Source organism: Grammomys surdaster, unplaced genomic scaffold (assembly GCF_004785775.1).
Source record: "Grammomys surdaster isolate TR1022 unplaced genomic scaffold, NIH_TR_1.0 275, whole genome shotgun sequence".
Taxonomy (NCBI): domain Eukaryota; kingdom Metazoa; phylum Chordata; class Mammalia; order Rodentia; family Muridae; genus Grammomys; species Grammomys surdaster.
Window position 1 is genome coordinate 2,249,197 of NW_021604716.1, and position 22,911 is coordinate 2,272,107.

At 43.4% G+C, this 22,911-nt stretch overlaps 2 protein-coding genes across 2 annotated transcripts; one reads left to right on the plus strand and one right to left on the minus strand.

Annotated features, from left to right (window-relative positions):
* Nucleotides 1-1,587: 1,587 nt before the first annotated feature.
* Nucleotides 1,588-22,880, minus strand: Rtcb (RNA 2',3'-cyclic phosphate and 5'-OH ligase). The gene is made up of 12 exons (XM_028776980.1): nucleotides 22,704-22,880; nucleotides 21,108-21,186; nucleotides 18,935-19,002; nucleotides 16,804-16,903; nucleotides 14,874-15,030; nucleotides 12,599-12,755; nucleotides 11,237-11,396; nucleotides 8,934-9,109; nucleotides 8,349-8,537; nucleotides 7,660-7,770; nucleotides 5,094-5,213; nucleotides 1,588-2,057 (listed from the first exon to the last, which is right to left on the minus strand). Exons 1-12 carry the CDS (start codon nucleotides 22,794-22,796, stop codon nucleotides 1,950-1,952), a joined length of 1,518 nt encoding a protein of 505 aa, XP_028632813.1. The 5' UTR covers nucleotides 22,797-22,880; the 3' UTR covers nucleotides 1,588-1,949.
* Nucleotides 20,320-20,502, plus strand: LOC114628993 (ATP synthase subunit ATP5MPL, mitochondrial-like). The gene has a single exon (XM_028776981.1). The coding sequence runs from the start codon at nucleotides 20,320-20,322 to the stop codon at nucleotides 20,500-20,502; it is 183 nt and encodes a 60-aa protein (XP_028632814.1).
* Nucleotides 22,881-22,911: the final 31 nt, after the last annotated feature.

Here is a 22,911-nt window from a genome sequence, read left to right on the forward strand (position 1 = left end):
TATAGCTGGGGAGTAAGTTAGTATAGTGTTAGATCTGCCCAATCTAGGCATATAGCTTATAATTATAGTAACTGAATTGTGTGTTTTTTTATTGAGGTTGGAAATTCCAGCAACATCAGTGATCCTTCTATACTTCAAATAGGCCAGTATTACACTGATGGTCCCTTCTCACATACATACTAAGTCCAGGTCTTTCCTGATTTCTGGCACAGATGAGTCCAGGAGTTCCCATATCATGCACTGGATTCATGCTTTCTCTTCCCTTCATGTGGGTTCCATTCTCAGGGAGGTTTTGTAACAAGGTGGCTGTTAATAGGTGTTAACAGATCTTTATTATACTATCCTAGCAACCCTGGGGGAAGACAGCACCTTGCTCTTGAGCAAGAACTTCCAGGATTCATGTGCCACTTCAAGTCAGGAACTGGAAGAAGTGATTTGTGTGTTCTGGTGTGAGCCTGTGTGTGGTTAGCTCACCCACACAAACTGAAAGTTGGAATGGGGTATTGGCTCTCCAAGAAGCAGTTGTTATCAGAAGGAAAAAGGATGCATGTGGCTGCTGTATTTTGAGAGCTAGTAAGTATCTAAAGAATGAGATAGGGATTTAAACAAAGAGTGAGAGACTACAGATGTCCAGGAATTAGAACTGACAAGATGTAGGTGAGGGTCGGGGAGACAGAAATCAACAATGACACTAAAACTGGCTAGATGGCCCAGTGGGTACTAGTCACTTGCTACCAAGCCTGACAACATGAGTTTGATCCCCGAAACCCACATAGGAAGAGGATTGATATTTGCAAGTTGTCCTTTGACCTCCCAACCATGTGTATGCATTAAATAAAGTGTCTGACTGAAAATGCGCAGCCTTCTCATTTGTGACCATTAGCATAGCCTACTTGATCTAGAATTACCTAGGAGACAACATGAGTATGTTGTGAGGGAGTGTCTAGATTGGGCTGAGATGGGAAGCCCCAGCCTGAATGTGGATGACCCACTCCATGTGCTGCAACTGAACAAGAACATGAACTGGGCACCAGGATTCATCTCTGCTTCCCGAATGCAAGGCAATGTGACCAGCTGCCTCCAGCTCTGGCTACTAATGCCTTCCCTGACACAATGGAAAGCAAGCTTCTTTAAGATGTTACCATCTACAACACAAGATTTCATGAGATAACAAAAGATATCCTCCACACAAAGCAACGGTTAGTATTGCCAGCTGTGGTCATTTAGTGTGTTTATAATAGTTACATAAAAATGTAAATGTGGTGTCACTGTGCTTAAGTAATGCTTTGGCATTACTCAAAGCTGGCCAGGCCAGCCTCACTAGTGAGTCATCAGCTGGCTCCACACTGCAGATACTCTGTCTTATATTTAGGGTAAGAAAGACAGGAAGGCTGTGGCAAGTTCTTTTCTCCTTTGCCCTATTCCTCAGCATACCATATGCCCTCCTCAACATACCCCACTGTGCTCTTGTCTAGTATCTTGATTAAAACACTTTGGGTGCTTGATGCTTTCCATGAGAAGGGAATCTGAGTTTGCTTGTTGTAGAGGAGCTCCACAGATGGACAAAACTGACACAGGAAGAGAAGAAAGGAAACATTCAAAAACCTATTTAATAGAATGTTTTCCATGATACCTTCTGGGCTAGAAACAGAGCGTGGTGTAAAGAAGTCCACTCTGGTGATTACAGACTTGTATGACCAAGTAGGGCATTTCCTGACCCCTACCCACACCCCAGTAGACAGTCACAACAGCCTGTGGAACAAAGGAGGAAGAGGCTCATTTGCCCTGCTCCCACTGGAGACACATGTCTCCTGGAAGGCTATTGTCCACCCCTGTGACAGCAGCCTCTCCAGCAGCCATTGTGGCATGCACAGCAACAGCTCTGCAATGGAGTTTGATGTCTTAGGAAGTTCAGTCCATGGGCACCTCTGAGATTGAGAGTCTTGGATCTATCCTTTAATAACCGCAATTGGTCTCAGTTTAATGGCCTTCTTGCTGATCCCAGCATCATGGCAGGTGTTCACGACGTCTGTCACATTCTTATAGGACTCTGGAGCCTACAGGGAAGGAATTGAACACTGTGAAATCCACTAAGAGGAAATCTTTCAAACTATTAAGCTTTATTTGAAATAAATACTCAGCTGCTATTTTTGCCCATTAAATTAGCAAAAGTTAGCCCAGTGTGGTGGCTTACACCTTTAATCCCAGCACTTGGGAGGCAGAGGCAGGTGGATCTGTGAGTTTGAGGCCAGTCTGAGTTTCCAGGACAGCCAGGAATACACAGAGAAACCCTGTCTTGAAAAAAAAAAAAATTAGCAAAGGTTAAAAACATCAGTAAACTCAGTGCTGCAAAGGGGTATAAGATAAATACTTGGTTTTACATTTTCATCTGCATTTTCTTTCTTTTTTTAAAATATTTATTTATTTTATGTACATGAGTACACTGTCACTCTCTTCAGACACATTAGAAGAAGGCATCAGATCCCATTACAGATGGTTGTGAGCCACCATATGGTTGCTGGGAATTGAACTCAGGACCTCTGAAGAGCAGTCAGTGTTCTCAACCACTAAGCCATTTCTCTAGCCCTCATCTGCATTTTCTAATTTCTGCAAAAACATACATATTATTTTATATTTAAAAGCAGGGGCCAGTGTAGGGCATGTGGGATCTTGGTACCATACAGGCATAAGGAATGGTAAGGTTGAATGAGCTCAAACCATGGAATCTCAGAACGGCAGGAGTGGAGCCATTCCCTGCCTGCCTCTACCTGCTCTGGAACACATAGCCATAACAACCCACTGAGAACCACCAGCATTGGGTCACATAGCATAAACACCCGGAGTTTTTCTCAATGCTAGTTAGGTAGCTAAGACAGCTCCAAGCCTTCAGCCAATGAGCTTCCTTTCCTGGGTATTCCTTCCCACAAAGGTTATTTAATTCCTGGTTCACCCTGAATAAAAGATATGTATTCACAACCACCATCAAATAAACAAGTATGAACAAGCAAGATTGTCTCTTCAGTAAGGAACACAACAGGGAAGGCCTTCATCTTAAAATGAGCGGCGGAGAAAGGCCTTCTCCTCTTCCACTCCCATGGGTGGTATACTCAGCTCTTACTCCCCTACAGACTGGGGGATCTGCTTCCCCTCTCTGCCTGTCACGCAGACACCCCGAGGGAAAGATCCTGACTCCCAGCGGTACACAGGTGCCCAGAGAGGAGACTGGGAACCACAGCATTTGTCCCAGACCCTGCTGTTTCCCTTCAGGTCCAGTGAAAGAGAACACAGACTGTGGAGCACCTATATGGACGCTCTCGGTACGACCAGCAGAGAAGAAGGACGCAGCATGCCAGCCCAGTCAGAGGACCCAGCTCTGATCCCCAGAACTCATTTAAGTAGGAGAGATCTGATGCCACTAAGTTGTCTTCTGGCCTCCACACACCCATTATTCTTCATGTTTTCCCACACTGTTTCACTTAAACAGTTACCTTTTAGACTGTGATTATATTTTAGATTTACTTATGTGTAGGAGTGTTCTGTATGTTTTGTCTGTCTGGTGCCTGTAGAGGGCAGAGTTAATTGAACTGGAGTTATAAATAGATGTGAAAAACCATGTGGCTGCTGGGAATTTGAACCCAGGTCCTCTGAGAGCAACAAGTGCTCTCGACAGCTGAGCCATGGCTCCAGCCCCTAACCTCAAATTACTGCTCAAAACATGTAAAAATTAAGTTACAACAAAAACAAACGAGGGGTTGGAAATTTAGCTCAGTGGTAGAGCGCTTGTCTGGCAAGTCCTCAGCTCTGGGGAAAAAAAAAAGAAACACAAACAAAAAACAAGTAAAAGAAACCCATTCTTGACCCAGTAATTCTATCTGAGACTTCTACTTATCAAAAGCTTCAAGAATGACTATGCCTTTACATCACAATTTATAGCAGGAAAGAAAGGGAAGCAATGTGAACGTCCACTACGACCAGAAGCCAAGCCGCTCATCTGATAGCACAGAGTAGAGTGGCACCAAGAGCTTTAGAAGGAGCTGCAGTCTGAAAAGGACAAAGAAAAATTGACAACTTCAGGTGTAAGTGCTCTTCAAAATGCAGGAGGGGTTGGATAACTGGGTTTCTCTTAAGTTCATGCAGATCATTTAAATACAATTTTTCCTCTCTGTGAACTAAACACAAATAGTTTCTCTCTAAACATGTCTTTCTCCTTTTTCAAATTTGTCTTAAACTGAAATGTAAGCATACAACTGTGCAAAATCAGGTTACAATGGGTCATCCTAAACTACTTCTACTTATTTCTTCTAAGTTTTCACAATTGCAGATGGTGTTGGCATACACCTTTAGTCCCAGCACTCAGGAAGCTGAGGGAAAGGGAGGTAATTCTCTGAGTCTGAGGCCAGCCTGGTCTACAGAGTGAGTTCCAGGACAGCCAGGGCTACACGGGGAGACACACACACACACACACACAAGCTTTTTCTTTTTAAACCCCTGAATTGTACTGCCTGTGTGTGTGTCACATGCACAGTGCACATGTGGAGGTTGGAGACAATTTGGAAGAATAAGTTTTCTCCTTCAACCATATGGGACCTGGGATTAAATTCAGGTCACCATGCTGGTCCTTACAACCTACTTTTAAACATTATAATGTAGATACAAACTATATGAAGAGTAAAAACCATTTTAATCGATTTAGCTGGCAAAAGTCTCCAAACAAAGGACAATATAAAATAAAATGAGATAAACCAAAATCAGAACCAGGAGCTGTAGCTCACACTTGTGATCCTCGCATACAGGAGCCTGAGGATTGTTTCCAGGCCAGAGTAGGCTAGGGTTGGCCTCCTCTGGGACAGTGAGTGGTGGGGAGCGTAATAAGGAGGAACCGCAAGAATGAGGGTGAGGGCACGACAAAAATATCTGTCGATGGAATTCTCAAAACAGGAAAAAGTGAAAAAACAAAATACAAAACCCCAAACGGCAAACTGAAGTCACTGACAACCTACCTCATTTCTGTAAAACCAACAACTCCAGTCTCTGCCCACAGCCATAAATCTTAAGGCTTTCTTTCTGTTAAATACTTTCAGGACGTCACTCACCTCTTCCATAACCAGCTTGGGTGAAGCAACCCGGATTGCGATTCCCATATCTGCCAGTTTATCTAAGACATCTTGGAAATCTAAATTACGACGTGATTTTGCTCTGGACAAGGCACGGCCCTAGAATGAGAAAGGAGCAAGGACAGGAGTAAACCAGTTTATGCATTTCGAACTAAAGCTTCTTTGACTCCTGTAGTTGTTTAAGCCCTTGGAATTCTGTCTTTTCCTTGATTATGAAATTCTCACCACGATCACATTCTACTATGTACTTACTCATTTCCCCATTTACTGTTAGTGTGTGTGTATGTGAGCACATGTATGTACAAAGGCCATGGCATGTGTGTGTATATGAGCACATGTATGCACAAAGGCCATGGCATGTGTGTGTATATGAGCACATGTATGTACAAAGGCCATAGCATGTGTGTGTATGTGAGCACATGTATGTACAAAGGCCACAGCATGTGTGTGTATGTGAGCACATGTATGTACAAAGGCCACGGCATGTGTGTGGAGGTCAGAAGTGGGCTCTCTCCTTCCACCTGGTTGAGGCAGGGTCTCTAGTTTTTGCCGCTGCTGTGAACTCCAGGACAGCTGGTGTGTGAGATTCTGGTGAATCTCTAGCCATCCCATCTTGCTGTAGGAGCGCTGGGATTACACATTCGGGGCACCAGGGCTGGAACTAGGATTATCAGGCTTGCAGGAAGAACTTTACCCTCTGAATGATCTCACCTGCCTTATTTGTTCACTTCTGAACTAAGACTTGCTATGCTGTTGACAAGGTCCAGGCAGGCCCTGAGCTTGTACTTCTCCTGCATCAGTCTTCTGAGCAGCTAAGATTACAGGCGCATATCACTATACGAGGCTTGATTTTTCCTTTTATCTTATACTAAAACCAACCAACCACCCACCCACTCACCTAACCTGACAGGCTACTGAGCTGGAGAGGTGTGTAAAGGTGCGTGCTGTCAACACTGACCCCCCAAGTTTAATCTCTGGAACCCGTAACATTGAAGGCAAGATCTCAATGCTACAGTTTTGTCCTGACTTCCATGTGTATGCTATGTCACATTATACCCCCAGCCCTCTGACATACCCACATGACACCAAAGAATAAAATAAAGTATAAAAAGTTAAAAGAACAAACAAAATGACCTGGGCTATGGAAATAGTTCAGTAGATAAAGCGCTTGCTAGACAAGCATGAAAACCTGAGTTTGGCTCTCACATAAAAGCTAGGAATAGCTATACAAGCCTGTCAGACCAGCGCTGGGGAAGCTGAGCCGGGAGGATCCCAAGGGCTTGCTAGCCAGCCAGTCTAGCTATCAGTGAGCACCAGCTTCAGTGAGAAGCCCTGTTTCACAAAATAAGGTGAAGAGTGATACAAGAAGACAACCAGAGCTGGACTCCGGACTACACGCATGCACACACATCATGAAAAACCACACAGACAAACCAACCTGTCTTTTCTACTTTAACCTTATCATCTTCGTTTTATTAGGAAGCCTCAACACACTTTTTGAAAATAAATTTCTACCTAAAGCATTTTTTATTTAAAGATTTATTTTGTATGCTTCTAAATACCATTGACTATACTTCAATATAAATGTTAATTTTTCATTATACACAGCTTTTTGTGATTTAAATGTTTCTCTACCTTAGCAATGACATTTTGAATTATATAACCATCATGCGCAGCCCTGTGATTCCTGAGCTGTTTAGCAGCCTTGTGGCTTCTACCACTAGATACAGGTAACACCCTTCCCAACCATGATCTCAGATTATGAATCCAGATGCTGTCCATGCCTCTAGAGAAGTAGGGAGCTCACACTGTTAAGATGCAGTGGATGACAGCTAGGAGGGCAGATAGCTGGAAATGAGGAGTGATTAGAAGGGAAAAGCATATTAAGATGTATTTGAGAAGGTAATCTAGATGGTTTTTACTTTTCCTTCTAACACTGACTAAGCACTTTGATAGTTTAGCCAACCACCTATGCTGTAAGTACAATGCTTCCAAACACACCAATGGCTATTTACACGGCACTATGGTTCCTCCTGTCCTACAATGGCACAGCTGACTGTGGCAGGATGACTGTATAGCCCCAGAGCCTCCTGCTCTACAGACAGTTCACTGGTAGGTGGCTTAAAGACGTGAGGCAACACACGCAAACAGACCGGTGCTGGTCTGCAGAGCATGCATACCCCCCAAATCTGAAGTGGACTGTCAAAGAGAAAGGAACAACTAGACAAATGAACAGGTCCAATGGCTTGCTGACCAGGGCCACGAGCTCAGCGTGGTGCAGCAGTTACTTATGCCATTTATAAGACAGCTGCAATAAACTCATTTACTTTGGTCATTGTCCAGTTTGGATTTTCTGGACTTAAAGATGAGGATGAATTTGGTTCTACAGTCAGTTCTCTAACTAGTATATAAACAGAATAGTTTGCAAGAAGTAGTCAAGACACACTCAAACCGTGCTAAACTTAGTCAGGTATTTATTTACCTGTCAAGATGCACAATAGCTAAACGGATGGAACATTTCTAAGCAAGTTTTCAATCTCCTTACCGCTCCATGACAGGTTGTTCCAAAGGTCTCAGTCATGCCTTGTTCAGTGCCAGTCAGAACATAACTACAGGTCCCCATGGTGCCACCAATAAGCACTGGTTGTCCAGTGAGCTGAGGGCACACAAAACCAACATTAAATTTTAGAAAGGCAGATGCTTTTTATGCCTGAAATTTCTTGTGTTGTACAATTGTAGGAGAAACCTAAATCTCTAAACTCAATGCTTTTGTAACTATAATAAGGCATTAGTTTGGATTTTTGGCTCCTTGGGAAAAGAACGAGAAGGAAGCTATAAGAGCCTGCAACAGATAGAATGTGGTACAGAAAATAATGAAATTGTAGGAAAGTATCTTTAGGATTTTCATCCATGCAAGGCACCTGCCCTCTCTGGACTTCTGTTTCCTTATCTGCTAAACCATAAGAGTAAAGGAAAGAAACACTGCAGTTTAACCTCTGTCTGCCTTACAATAACCTCCAGGCCACACTTGGCTCAGGGGAGCAAAGCATACCTAGTGTAGCACTAAGACAGCACTCACTATGGGATGGGTCATTGGTGCAGAGACCAGGAAGCACTGCTGTCACAGGGGACAGGAGTTTTTCTTTATACTTGTTTGCCTGCTTTACTGAATCTGTGTCTAGAAATCTCTAGTTCCTGACCTCACTGCTCCAACACAAACGCAGGGTCACATACTTGGTAATCCACAGCAATGAGGGGGTGGTGAGGAGGGAAAGCACGGGTGGATCCCTTCCTGTGCACCAACAGCGTCCGCTCCTTTCCATCTACCACGTGCTGCTCCACTTTGGCGATATTATGGGAAACATCATAAATCACATGCAGGTCCAGGTCGTCAGGGGTTGTGTTGAAGACTTTGGCAAAAGCCTAGGGGCAAAGCTTCCATTACAAGCAGCCAGTTCTAGCTCTTGAGAACATATTTCACTGCTGTCAGCTAGTGAATGGTAGACAGTCACTAATCTTCATATGAAGCACAGACTGCCCTTTAGACCATGGTGCTTGCTACAGAGTCCACCTCAGGCAGAAAGGCTGCTCACTGCTCTGGATGTTGCCTGCAGACAATTCTTGCCCAGCCTTCTCAATCACAGAGAATAGCATTTCCATTCTTGCTGAGGCTCAAGGCAAAATTAGGTCATTCTGGCTGTACTCTCCTGGCCAAAGACACCAAAACCCTAAGACACTTTCCTAGTATCTAGGATGCACATTTCTAAAACCAACCATGCTTAACTTCCTGATTAACTTAAGAGAGCAATTTTACTTTACCTGACGGGTTAAAAAGGTCATAGAAGAGCGGTTAACCCAGGCATAGTTTCCAGCTGCAGCCATTCCCTTTAGATAATCTTGTCCCTCTGGGGATGCGATCCGAGCACATGCCAACTGCCGGTCATTGACTATAATCTTGTCTCTCTTCATGGCCTTCTCCATAGCTACCAGTGCATCTGCAACAGAATCATAGGTCAGACCAGACAGGTTTCTCTTACATGAATCATTCAGATTTACAGTAGAAAGAAGTGAACATTCAAATTCAAAACAAAACCCTAAGTATGCTTCTGCATTCATCTACTTGCTCAGTTAAGATATATCTGGGGCTGGAAAGATAGGCCAGCAGTTAACAGCACTGGACACTCTTTGCAGATGGCCTGGGTTCATCTACATGGTGGCTCACGATTGTCTGTTCACTCCAGTTCCGGGGAATCCAAACCCTCATCTGGACTCCATACGCACTGTGCACATACAGACAAGCAGGCACTTACTTACTTACTTACACACACACACACACACACACATAATGCCTTTAAGTTAACTTTTATAAAAAGGTATTTGAGAATCTTCTAAGTATGGTGACATAGGAATGTGAGACATGGTGAGCATCTGCCTTTAGAAACGTGACCTGGGACATGTACACCAGCAACACAGCTTTAGTCACTCCCTCTCAACATGGGAGTGAATGAGTAGAGCATATATTTTGTTACCATCATGGTTTTTAAATAAATTTTTTGTTTCTTTCTAAAGACAGGGTCTCACTTTGTAACTCATTTATCTTCCAACTAACTACACTGTTCCGGCCACTTCAGACCTGTGACCCTTCTGCTCAGTTCCTTGAATGACAAGATCATTGTGTGTGGAACAACACATCGTAAATATAATGTTTAGTGCCTCAACAGTAAATGTGGGAGTCGCTCCAAAAGCCACTTTATGTATCTGTTCCATTAAAGTAAAGGGTCAGGCTGCCACAAATGATCGAGCCTTACAGGATAAAGTCAAATTGCAAGGCTTAATAACACCATGAAATTCATGTTTACAGTTTCCAAGTGTGCACACTGTCTCACACTTCACTAATCCCTGTAAGTCATTTACACACCTATTTCCCTGCTCCTTGCTTGTGCTCTTGTTACTTGTTTCCTGAATGTCTTCTATGTTACAACACAAACCCCAAGGCCTAGCTCTGAGTCTTGTCTATGAATCTATCTCAAAATATTTTTTTAAACACATTAAATTTATGTTGCCTGTCTTACACTATTTTATCAATTACTATTTTTTTATCTTTGGTGGTTGTGGTTTGAAAATGCTTGGCCCAGGGAGAGGCACTATTAGGGGGCATGGCCTTGTTGTAGGAAGTGTGTCACTATGGGGTGTGTAGTGAGACCTTCCTCCTAGCCACATGGGAGCCAGTCTTCTATTGTTTGCCTTTGGAGCAAACTTAGAACTCTCAGCTCTTCCAGTGCCATGCCTGCCTGGATGCTGTCATGCTGCCCACCATAATGGTGGACCTCAGAACCTGTAAGCCAGCTCCAACTAAATGCTGTCCTTTATAAAAGTTGTCTTGGTCATGGTGTCTCTTCACAGCAATGGAAGCCCTGACTAAGACAGCGGTGGTGGAGAGTCTGGATAATGTTCATGTGGATGCTCATGGTCAGTCTTGAGTGTTGCTCCTTGTGTGTCTTGTTTTTTGAAAGAGGGTGTCTTTTGTTGGCCTGGAGCTTGACAATCAGGCTCTGCTGGCTGACCAGAGTTCCATGCATTTGCCAGTCTCTGCCTCCCCAGCACTGTGATTACAAGTGTGCACCACTGTGTCTTGCATTTTTTCTGTAGGGTTAAGGGATTGAACTTATATCACCAGGCTTGCCTTGCACTTTACTGAGCTATTTTCCCCATCTTTTTCTTGATGAACATAATCTCATCCATCAGAGAGTGAGATGACTACCTATTTGAGAAGACAAGCCACCAAGATTCCTAACCTTGCTGAGTATCACAGGCTCCATGCACTACCAAGACAGCGAGCACTACCAGTGCTTCCTAAGTGCCACATGCAGTTACATGCTTTGTATATGTTATTTCACTCACCTCCCATAACCATACTTGATAAAGTAATGATATTCTTTTTTTTTTTTTTTTCAGATGAGAAAGTTAAGGTCCAATGAAGAAGTTTTTCAGGGTCACAAGTTTAGAAAGCCACAAGTTAAAAGCCCATCCAATGTATTTCTATGGCTCAATTAGCGCTCTTGTCTTGTTCCCCATAAAACATACATTCTAGTTCCAAGCAAAAATTCAGGTCTAGAATATACCTGTAGCTACTTGGTGGCCCAAGCCTCTGCTTCCACTGTGGATCATCACACACACCTGTCCCTTATGGTCGATGCCCATTTTCTTGGCAGCATACTCATTGAAAATCTCATCTACAACCTGGATTTCTGCATAGTGGTTACCTGCTCCCAGGGTCCCCAACTGTAAATGCAAGAATGTCTGATTAAACAGTTTCCATTCTAGTTAAAAACAAACAAACAAACAAACAAACAAACATACATTTAAAAAGCAAATAGGTGAAACCAAAGCAACAACAAAATAGCCATACAGTGTCTCGTGTAATGAAAGAAATTCTAAACTTATTACCACATGTTTCAAAAATAACATGGACTGCTCAGGAGGTCTAGAGTATCATATGCTTTATGTATTCTATACAGAAGTTTTAAGTACCACTGAGATGGGCCAAATTCCAGGAAGAATGCTGATTCTCAGATAAGCCCCAGGTAGAAATGATTTTTGATACATCATTTTCCATATTAGGTACCAGAAACACTCGCCAAATCAGAGACTGTTCTATGACTCCTGTTGTATGATGTGTGGGCATGTGTACAGCAGCATGCATGGAGAGGCCAGGGCTCACATTTTCGGAATCAGTTCTCTCTTTCCACTGTTATGGGAGTTCTGGAGACTGCACTCAGCTGTGAGGCTTGTGTTCCCACACACCAAGCATCTCACTACTTCCATCCTTTTCAAACCATTGTTTTTAATCTAAATTATGAGTTTGTAGACCTCATAATCATATCCTACTTGCACTGGCTGGTTTTGTGTCAACTTGACACAAGCTGGAGTTATCACAGAGAAAGGAGCTTCAGTTGAGAAGAAGCCTCCATGAGATCCAGCAGTAAGGCATTTTCTCAATTAGTGATCAAGGGGAGAGGGCCCACTGTGGGAGGTGCCATCCCTGGGCTGATAGTCCTGGGTTCTATAAGCAAGCAAGCTGAGCAAGCCAGTAACATCTCTCCATGGCCTCTGCATCAGCTCCTGCTTCCTGCCTTGTGTGAGTTTCATTCCTGACTTTCTTTGGTGATGAATAGCAATGTGGAAGTGTAAACTGAATAAACCCTTTTTTCCTCAACTTGCTTCTTGGTCATGATGTTTGTGCAGGAATACAAACCCTGACTAAGACACCACTTTTCTCCTATCCACTTGTAACTCAAGAATTTTTTTTAATGAATATTTGAAAGCTCTGCATAACCTTTCAGAAAAATGATTCATAAGCAAACAGATTTATGTTCTTTTTGCAGTACTATTCTTCAAGGATAACTTTTTTGTTAAATAGAAGGTACAGATTTCTTCCCTCTACAAAAGCTAAAATAGCACACTGACCCAGCAAAGTGAGTTACCTGAGGAAGGCCCCTTTTCTTTGCCCTGGGTGAGACCTTATTGGGGTCAGCTTGCAGCATCCTTCCATACTCCTCACAGTGCTCCTTGTCTTCAGCCCAGGCATAGCCTTCTCTCAGGGACCAGTCCACACCCATCTCCAATGCCTCCTCCAAGTCTCTGGAGTGAGTAAGGAAACCCATGTCATTTCATAGCAACAGACAGTAAAACTTAGGAAAAAACACATCTCAAAGAGCACAGGAATATGTGACAATTACTACTTCCTGTGTACCAGGTTTTGTTCTAGAGTTTAAGCCCTCTAGTTCTGTTTTTTGTTTTTTTTTTTTTTTTTTTTTTTTGTGAAGAAAGCAGTCACATGGTTACCATTTAAAGCTGTGACACTGTTATTACAATGATTACACTTATTTTCATGGTCTGTTGTACTTAAAAACAGACAAACCAAAACAGGTTCTCATGTAGTTCAGGCTGGTCTTGAACTCACTGTGGCCAAGGAGGATCTTAACTGCCTCTCTCTCCCAAGTATAGCACTATGCTTAGTTTTTGTGGACACTAGGTAAACACTCTATCAACTGAGCTGTACCACTAGACCCTCTGATACACTTTTTAACTATTATTTTTTATATTACATTTGTGCCTCTGACTCTGAATTCCCTGAGAGCAATTAAATATCCAAATAAAAGCTGTAATCTTAATCAGATATTACTATCTACCTGGATTTTATAATGTCTTTATTAATAATTTATGAAAAAATTAGCCAAATAATGAAGGTACTTGAATTTCCTCAAGTAACACAGGTTTCATTTTAAGGTTTGGTTTCACCAAACTATTGTGTGGCTTTGCTGCACCTGCACTTTGATGCTGAAGGGCACAAACATTAAACGCTTAGAAGATCCTTCACCATCACCCAAGTTCCAGGCTTCTCAAGCACAGCCAGACTGAGTTGAGCTTTTAACAGTCCCTTTCCATTACCCTAAATGACAATCCTTTATAAACAATATGAATTAGGACAAAATTTCTACCTGAAATATTTGTAAAGATGCTTCACGTCACTCACTGTTACATGTATGCTTTTCACGGTAGAACACAGGCATCATATGAAAACAAAGGATAAGCATCTTCTAAATTAATTTTACCTCAACTGTTTTTCTTTTCTTTTGGGTGGGAATGTGGAAAAGAGAACAGTTCAGAGTGTTTCTGCATTAATATATGCATAAGACTTAAAATGCAAAGTTCACACAACGCAGATGTCAAAGGAACATCTTTGACTCATACTTGATGAGCACAAGGTACTTGAGGTGTAACGGTGTACAGTATACCACAAGGCATGGTGGTGCAGACATGCAATCCTAGTATTTGGGAGGCTAAGGCAGGGGGACCATGAGTTCAAGGCCAGCCTGGCTACACAGCAGGTTTGATGTAGTGAATACTCTGCCAAGTGTACAGGGTATTGTTGTGTATGAACAGTGTGTAGCACTGTCCATAGGTACCCAAGAGACAGTAGCACTTGAGCTTTGTGTCATTGTACTACTTAGTAAAGAAAGCACATATCCAGGACCATGATTCAACAGGAAGATGGAGATGAATGGGCTCACTGAACGGTACTCAGAACATGGCCTCTCTGAAAGGCAGGGTCTTTGGTCTGAAGCCTGACATCACTTCCAAGCTTATTCACTACTGCTTCTGTCACTTGCTTGGCTTTCTCCTAGCAGTGGTTATCATCTGGACCAAACATCAGGCATTGCGCCTTATGCTTTAAGTGCTCTTATTCTAAAATATCCGACACCACAGATGGCCTTTTCTTTTTCTTGATTCATTAAGGTGTAGGTATGTGGGAGTTTTGCCTGACCATTAACAGTGTACCATATACATGCAGTATCCACACAGCCAGAACAGAGTGCCAGATCCCCCGAGCTGCCATATAGGTGCTGGGACTCAAACCCTGGGCTTCTGGATGAGCAGCCAGTGGACTTAACCACTGGATGATCTTTACAGCCACATGCCTTTACTTTTTAATTTTAGACATGGTCTTATATGCTGCCCAGGGTGGCTTCGAACTCTTGAGTTAAAATGATCTTACCATGTCAGCCTCCTCAGAGGCTAGGACTACAGGTGTATTCCAACAAGGACTGTTCTAATGAACATGGGCTAGGACAGACTTTTAAAAAGCAGCTAATTTGTACTTCCTAAGGAGTGACTGAGAAATGTCTAAATTGGAAGCAAAGCCCAGAGCGTGTAGTTTTGCCCTCCCTTTCCGTTTCCCAGAACTGGTGCTCTTACTTGGCATTCATTGGAATGACGCCTTTTGATCCTACCCCAACAGGGATGTGGTCAAACATAGCTTGGGCAAGTTGTTCCTTCACAGGCTGTACATCACTCTCATCTAAATTGGTTCTTAGCAAGCGGACACCACAGTTAATATCAAATCCGACACCACCTATAGCAAACAGAAGTCAAACATTAGCAAAATCAGATAGTTAGAGCATTACTTGAAGTTTCTTAGTATTAATACAGAGTTAAAAGGATTCTCAGCCGGGCGGTGGTGGCGCACGCCTTTAATCCCAGCACTTGGGAGGCAAAGACAGGTGGATTTCTGAGTTCGAGGCCAGCCTGGTCTACAGAGTGAGTTCCAGGACAGCCAGGGCTACACAGAGAAACCCTGTCTCGAAAAACCAAAAAAACCAAAAAAAAAAAAAAAAAAAAAAAGATTCTCATTATTTCAAAGACAAGCATGTTTTAATGTAGGCTTCAAAGTGGCCTTCTGCTGAGTCAAGTCTGCAAACACTAAAATCATGCACGGAGCACACACATTAAGGTGTTTGGCCAACAGCGGAGAATATGGCTCTGATGAATTCTGTGAGTCTTCTCAGATAACCTCTCTGGCTTTGGTGACCTTCCCTTCTGTGCATCTTCATTATTTTTTTCTTAATGCTAGTTTAAACTGTTGTTCTTTCTCCAACTTTTAAAGACATTCTAGACGGCTGGAGAAATGGTTCAGTGGTTAAGAGCAGAGCACTGGCTGTTCTCCCAGGGCCCTAGTTTGACTCCCAACATCTACATGGTAGCTCACAACCTCACTGTCCCAAGGGATCTGTCATACTCTTTGGCGTTCCCAGGCGCTGGGAAGACCCATGGTGCATAGACAAATATGCAGGTGAGACATCATAGACATGAAATAAATATGACTTTTAAAAAAGAAAAGATATGTCAGCCTCCCTTCTTTCCTATTCTGAACATTTGGGGCTATAGTATATTTGCATCCAAGAGTGGGATTAATAGTAATTGAAAATCTTTATATTTAAGTATTTCTGAAAACGATGTCTCCCAGCTTTATTGAGATAACTGACAAGGAACAACTTTTATATGAAGTATTATGTGTGCACACCATGAAAATGATCACATAATTAAGCTAGTTAGCATATCTATCACTCATGCAATTACACCTTTTCCCTGGGGAGAGCTCAAGCCAGATGTCTTAGCAGCTCTCCAGCATACAGTACGTACTCACTGTTTCTGTGCCCAACATCCTGTACATTAGGTTTCCAGGACTGTAATTCACTTTAATCTGAATCCTTTAGCCAACATCTCCCAAATCAGCATTCTCCATCCTCCCTCTACACTGCCAACCGCCATTCTCTATGTGAGTGGGCTGTGGTATTTGTCATTTTTTGGTGTAGATTATTTTGCTCATGGGTTTACTCATGCTATACCAAATGGGCAGGATCTCCTTTCTTCATTTTGAAATAATGATTTCAGTTCTCTAGACAGATACACAGAAAAGGCATGGCTCAGTCATATAAAGTTTCAGTTTTTAATTTTTTAAAAGAATTTCCATGAACCGCTCTCTACAATGGCTCCATTAATCCAGTCTCACCAACAGTGTGCATGTCCTTTTCTCAACATCCTTTTTTGTCTGTGGTATATACACAAGAAGGCATTCACTCCGGTGTGCACACAGGGAAGTCAGAGAAGTGTTTCTTTTGTAGCCAGAGTCTGATACTGTCTGGCATCTGATGAAAGTCTCCGAAGTTTTCAATAAGTGGTTTGACTGATATTTTAACAGCCCAATTGTCCATAACCAAGTTTAATGTGGAAAAAAAGGCCTCAAGAATCCGCTGAGACTTAGAAATGCACACAAACCCACTGTCTCAGAAAGGCCACACAATACAGCGAAGCCACGCTGTCACCGCAGAGGGGACAGGGACCTTACCTGGGGATACAACTGCCTCAGGGTCGTTCATATCGAATGCAGCCATGTTCCCTATGGCAAACCCATAGCCTGAATGGACGTCAGGAAGCCCAATAGACCGCTGGAAGAGAAAGAGACATGAAGCACAGCCGTTGCCCTCTGCACCCTAGCTGCCTGACGGACCTGCCCTTGACTCTGTGGCAGTGGCCATGCAGCATCTGCAGGAACAGCCTATAAGAGCCTCACTTACAGGACTCTACTGTGGCGAGGCCCATGGAGAACCGTTCTCCTTGTCAAGGACCTGTGGTGAATTTGGTGGCCTCTATGCTTAGTACCTAGATCACATGTGCTACAAGCTCTCCTTGCATCCACTATGTTGTGTATATGTACAGGGAAATTTAGGTTCACTGTGTCAGTCATGGGCAAGGCTGGGATCACACAGGCTGAAAGCCCTATGGATGATTCTGTTTTCCTCAATACTCTTTTGAGGGGTAAAACCCTCCTCTCTTCTCTGTGCTTCTGTGGATCCTCCAAATGTGACCACTAATCCTGGGTATCTTGGCATATGTAATCATGTCCCTAGAGAAACAGCTATAGTCACACTGAATAAGCCTGGGGCAGCTGTGAGGAGCAGTGGGTCCTGTTTGCATAACTGTGCTTCTGAGGAAGCTATTCCTGATCCAGAGACTTAGAAAATAGGGAGGTTATATCTGATCAATAGAGACTTGAAAATGGTTCTTTGAACGCTGGTATCAAGAACTGATAGGTGCATATCAGGAGAGGTTTCCTGGTATAATGAGCATGTCTTTATCTGCAATTAAGAAAGTACTATGACAAAGGGGTGCTATTTGATGATTGGACTGATACCCACAGATGTTTCATCTGTCTCTCTCTCGCCTTGCATAACTGTGTAATCACATTTGCTATGAGCTGGCTATGTGCTCAAGTCTACAGCACATGCCTGGCTAGACACTTACTTTGGCTTACAAAACTGTGCTTTGTAGTGTAAAATAAGGTTAGGGGGTCATTGACCCGGTGGGAGGGGGAAGGGAGGAAGGGACACTATTAGGGGCCTTTTGTAATAATAGAGCTTTTATAATGCTGATGTTATGATTTCTTTTAATAAAATAACCAATGATGTCACTGCTCAGGCAAGCAGGACTTTAACTGTATAAATAAAGATGGCTAGAACTATTCAGGGCCATTTGTTTGAAAGTCAACAGGTGGCCAGTATCTTCATTTGCGCAGGCACCCCTTCCCCACCTCCGGACCTGAACCTATAGCTGGAGCTGGTCTCCAGCATTTCTAAGTCTCTATTGGTGGGCCATTCATCTACAGACTCTTATTCGCAAAGCTAAATACAGCCAGGGACATCTTCTCATGAAGTCTGACCGCCAACAGAAAAGGCTAAGAGTAGAGCCCTACAGGAGAGTCACACATTAAGTAAAGGAGCTGCTACCTTTACACTGGAAAACTGTGGTTTTGCCAGGGCTTATCTATAGGTCATGAGGAATTTCACAAAGGAAATCTATTTGATAACATTACTACAGCATATTTCATACATCTGCGGCAGAGTGAAGGATGGTGGGATCAAACATAGTGAGGACATGGAGACAACTAGAAATATCAGGTCATAAATATACAAGCCACATCTTTTATCAGTGCACAGCATTGTAACTGGCACTAAGAAGCCTCATGAAAGTCTGGTAAGTGGACCCATTCTCAACACTCTCCTCTGAAGGTGAAGTCTGAAGCCAGGGTAGTGGAGGCCCATTTCCACTTCCACACTTTTTACTGTCATTGCTCCAACAGCGCTAGATAGCTAGTAGGTAGGTGGTCCTCTCTCTCTCTGTTCATCTCCTCTCCAACTGTACAGAGCCACAGTAGAATCTAGAAAGGTATACTGGGGGGGGGGGGGTAGTGACCCACAATGGCAAGATTTAAATCTTGCCATAAAAACTACTTGAAAGGTTCTCAAATGCTTAGATTCTAGAGACTAAGAGGCCATCTGGATTCAGTTCTTTGCTCCAAGGGTTACTGCTATGGTCAAAGGTCATAGTCTAAATGACACCAGCGTCAATTAGGTGGAGCCCTTCATCTTTCAACAAACTTTAGACAATATAAACGATTAAGGTTTTGACTCTTGACTCACATGAACAATTCCAGGCAGGGCTGCCACATTGCCAATCTGCTTCATGGCTGGCAGGAAGCCACCAACACCTGAAAAAAAAAAAAAAACCAAAAAAAACAGAAAAATGACACATCTGATTTTCAACGCTAGTTACATACATGAAGAGGCAGTAGTTACAGTTACAGAGTGGAGAAGTTGAAATGGAAGTGGGCAGAGAACTTCAAGATAAAGCACATTCACAGAAGGACAGGACAGTCTGACATGCCTGCCAGCGTTCTCTGTGTGTAAGAAGCTGGCTTGTTAATGTAGTAGGGACAAAAACCATTAACTCTGAATCTTTATGTTGCCAGTATAAAATGTACTCATTCAGTAATTCACAGTAGCTATTAAAAATATTAACAGTGGGGCTGGAGAGACTGCTCAGTGGTTGAGAGTACTGGTTGCTTAAGTGTACTGGCTGCTTTTGCAGAGGATCCAGGTTCAAGTCTCAGCATCCACATGGCAGCTCATCTGTAACTCCAGTCTCAGGGGATCAAGAAAACTACACTGACTCAGCAGTGGTGTTAATCTAAATGACAAAGAAGGGCAAAGAGGAAGAGCCAGGGAACCCAAACAATGACTTGAGAGTCAGGGCAGATGGAAGACAAGTCCAGCTTTCCCAAGTGCTTGAAGTTCCTTTTTAAAAAAATAATGTGTGTGTGCATATATGTGGAGGCCACAGATCACCAGTGTTTCCTAGGATCTACTCACTGTATGTGTGCATGCATAGGGAGGTCAGAGGACAGCTTTGAGGAGCCAGCTCTACCTTCCTATTTTACATGTGTTCTAGGAACTGAACCCATGTCTCCAGGCTTGTGTAACAAGTACTTTTTCCTTTAAGCCATCTCTCTAGCTCTCCACCTTATTTTTTTTGAGGCAGGGTCTCTCACTGAATCTGAGCCTCAATTATTGATTACATTGACTGACCAGAAAACTCTGGAGATCTGCCTGTCTCCCTTCCCCACCAAGTACTGAGGTGCCAGAGGTCCCCTGACCTGGCCTTTACATGGGTGAAGGGGCCCCCACTCAGGTCTTCACAGTTACACAGCTGGCACTGTACTCACTGGGCCACAGCCAAAGCCTTCAGCAGTGCCATGTAACACAAGTCAACATATTCAAGCAAGGAAGAAGGGATTGGTTTTGCTAATCTAAAAATGAAAAGGGATAAAAGATTCTATTCTGCCAGCACTTTAAGAGTCTCATTTTAGAGCACTACACCTTTATCTCGAAACCACCCTGCAGCCGTGTGAATCAGGTACCAATCCTGATGTTCACTAAAGCTAGTACACCAGTTAAGATTACTGGTTTTGCCTTTTGCCCAGTCTGCTGTGGAATCTGGTGTGGCCTGTGGGCTTGGTCCTACTGAGATGCTTCAAAGGCTTATTAAGAATGAGTGGGTCCCCATGAAACCCTACTATACCCAGGTTTACCAGGAAATCTGGGTAGAAACGGGGTCAATGACCTTCATCCTTTATAAAATAAGGAGTGCTGATAAAAGAAGGAAAGCGCTTAAAGGCTCCAGCCCTGCAACTGCTCTTGGCTACCACTAACTACTCTCTGATTCCACTCAAGATGAATTGTGCTAACTCAGATAAACCTAAGCAAGCTGTGTTCAACGGGAACATGGAACATTGCTGTACACTTACCTAAGTACCCTTTACAGTACAGCATTAAAGAAACCTATCTGAGAAGTTCCCTCCCCCCAAAATAAAAAAGAGTACTGGTTTGAAAATAAGGCACTTTGAGATTTGAATTCTGGCTCTGTCACTATGAAGTTGTGACTAAGGACAAGTTAAAATTCACTTAAACTCACTGCATTTTGGAATTCTACAAAAGACAGACAATATCCTCCTTTTAGTTATTACAAACATGACATGGACAATCAGTATAGAGTATCTAATGAGGTGCCTGACACACAGTGAGTGCAGGATGAACAGCAGCACTGGCTATTACTGTGTGCAGTTATTTGAGAACAAGCCCGGGGTTCCAACCCTTTATACAGCAGCATGCCCCAGCATGTAATCACTAATAAACAGGTGCTTTGATTCAAGTCTAGATCACTCCTTAAGAGTATTTCCCACTGGTTGAGCTCCTCTTTATGCAGAGAGCAGGGAAGGCTCTACCTGTGCCACGAGTGACTCTGCAGTGTACTCACCACCACCTCGACAGGCATTCCTCAATTCCTCAAACATTAGTTTTTCCAGAGCGTCATTCACATAAAACACTCCTTCAACCTGATACAGAAGAAAAGCAAAACACACTGTCTGAACCAAGTTCCTCAAGCACATGCCCACCGGGCAGCATGTATATGCTACATGTAGTGGAGTGCTTCGTTCTGCATGAAGCTACCACAGTACTTCTTTTAAGAGAAAAGCTTCCAATCACCAACTAGAAGGATCTTAGAGCATTTTAGACCTGGGTTTAAACTGGGAATGTTCAACCAGTAAAATCTAATCAACTATCTCCAAATTGGAAAAACTGCTCACAAATTTGTGAGGAGGTATGTCTACCATGATTTTGCTATTATATAACTTACACATTATAAAAAAAAAAGCATCATATATATGGATATTAATATACAATTTTCATGTGTCAATTAAAAAATTAGCAAGTGACTCTACTAACCATCCTTCCCTTCTTCCACACAACAAAAGAAAATACTGTGTCACCGCTGTGGACTTTTTCTCTCTAGTACCTTGCAAAGTGGTGCAAAAGGAAGTTTTGTGTGCGTGTGTGTGCGTGTGTGTGCGTGTGTGTGTGTGTGTGTGTGTGTGCGTGAGGGTTTGTCTGTACAACAAGTCCTGAACTCACTCTGCAGACCAGGCTGGCCTCAAACTCAGAGATCTGCCTACCTCTGCCTCCTGAGTGCTGGGATTAAAGGCATGTATTACTACTTCTGGCAAAATTTTGTGTTTTTTGAGAGTGTCTTATTAACGTTGCTCTAGTTGGCTTCATATAATAAACTGTCCTCTCACATAGAATCTTCCATTTCCCAGCCTCCAGGGGTTATAGTCCCGAGCCACCAATTGAAGCCTATCAGGAACTTTTTACTAAGACAAAGGACCGCAAACCTTTATTGCATTCTCATGGCATTTAAGGGACTGTGTCACTTAACACATTTGCCAAAACCTCACAAGTGTTTTCTTCCTCGACTTTTAACAGAACTTTTGAGTACAAACGGCGGTGGAGACAGCAAGCCCAGGGTTTCAGATCCTGGTCTCTGGCTCCCAAGACTTCAGCTGAAACACAGCCTCCAGGATGAGAAAGAGAAGTGGACTGGACACGAAGTCAGGGAGGGCTGTCTTCCTAGATGGGTACAGACAGGTCACCCACCAACTGATCCTTAGGGTCCCTTCGCGAAGAGCATATTAAAAGCCTGAGTCTTGCCGACTGTTGTTATGTTAAAAACCAGTTAAGTTTAGAGAATGCCATCTGTAAACGTTACCTAAATAACTACCATGACTCAAGAGAAACGGAGTTCCAAGCTAGCGGTGCTAACTTGGGAAAAGTCCACAGAAATGTCGGGAAACCAGGAACACATCCTGTCTGACCGTGCGTGGGGAAAACACGCGTGAGGCCCCCGCTGCGTCTGTCCTCGTGTGTGTGGACCTGGCGCGTGGGGTCTGCGGGTCGGAGCTGGGAAGGGAGACCCGCAACTCTGCAGGGGTCGCCCCGCCGCGCGCTGGGCGGAGAAGGCCGGTTCGCGGCGGAGTCGCGGCCTGTAGCTCCGAAGGCCGCTGTCCCCACTCACCTGCATGTTGGGCACAAAGCCCTTCTTGATCCTCCAGCAGTTTTTATTGACCTTGTCCAAGAACTGTAGCTCATCGTTGTAGTTACGACTCATGCTGGCGGCGAGGCTAGCGATAGCTCCCGGGTACGCTTAGAAAGAGACGCCACCCGCTGTCTACCCGCTCCACGCAGCGCCACCTCTCAGGGCGCAGGCGCGACCGGCTCCGACC

What these genes read in the sequence shown, in the direction of transcription:
- LOC114628993 (XM_028776981.1), top strand. Translation starts at nt 20,320, where the DNA reads ATGCTTCAAAGGCTTATTAAGAATGAGTGGGTCCCCATGAAACCCTAC.
- Rtcb (XM_028776980.1), bottom strand. Translation starts at nt 22,796, where the DNA reads ATGAGTCGTAACTACAACGATGAGCTACAGTTCTTGGACAAGGTCAAT. An exon ending in GAATGCCTGTCGAGGTGGTG is followed by an intron (nt 19,003 to 21,107) that starts GTGAGTACACTG and finishes TTTTTTTTTCAG; the next exon opens with GTGTTGGTGGCTTCCTGCCA. An exon ending in GAACAACCTGTCATGGAGCG is followed by an intron (nt 5,214 to 7,659) that starts GTAAGGAGATTG and finishes TTCTCATTCTAG; the next exon opens with GGCCGTGCCTTGTCCAGAGC.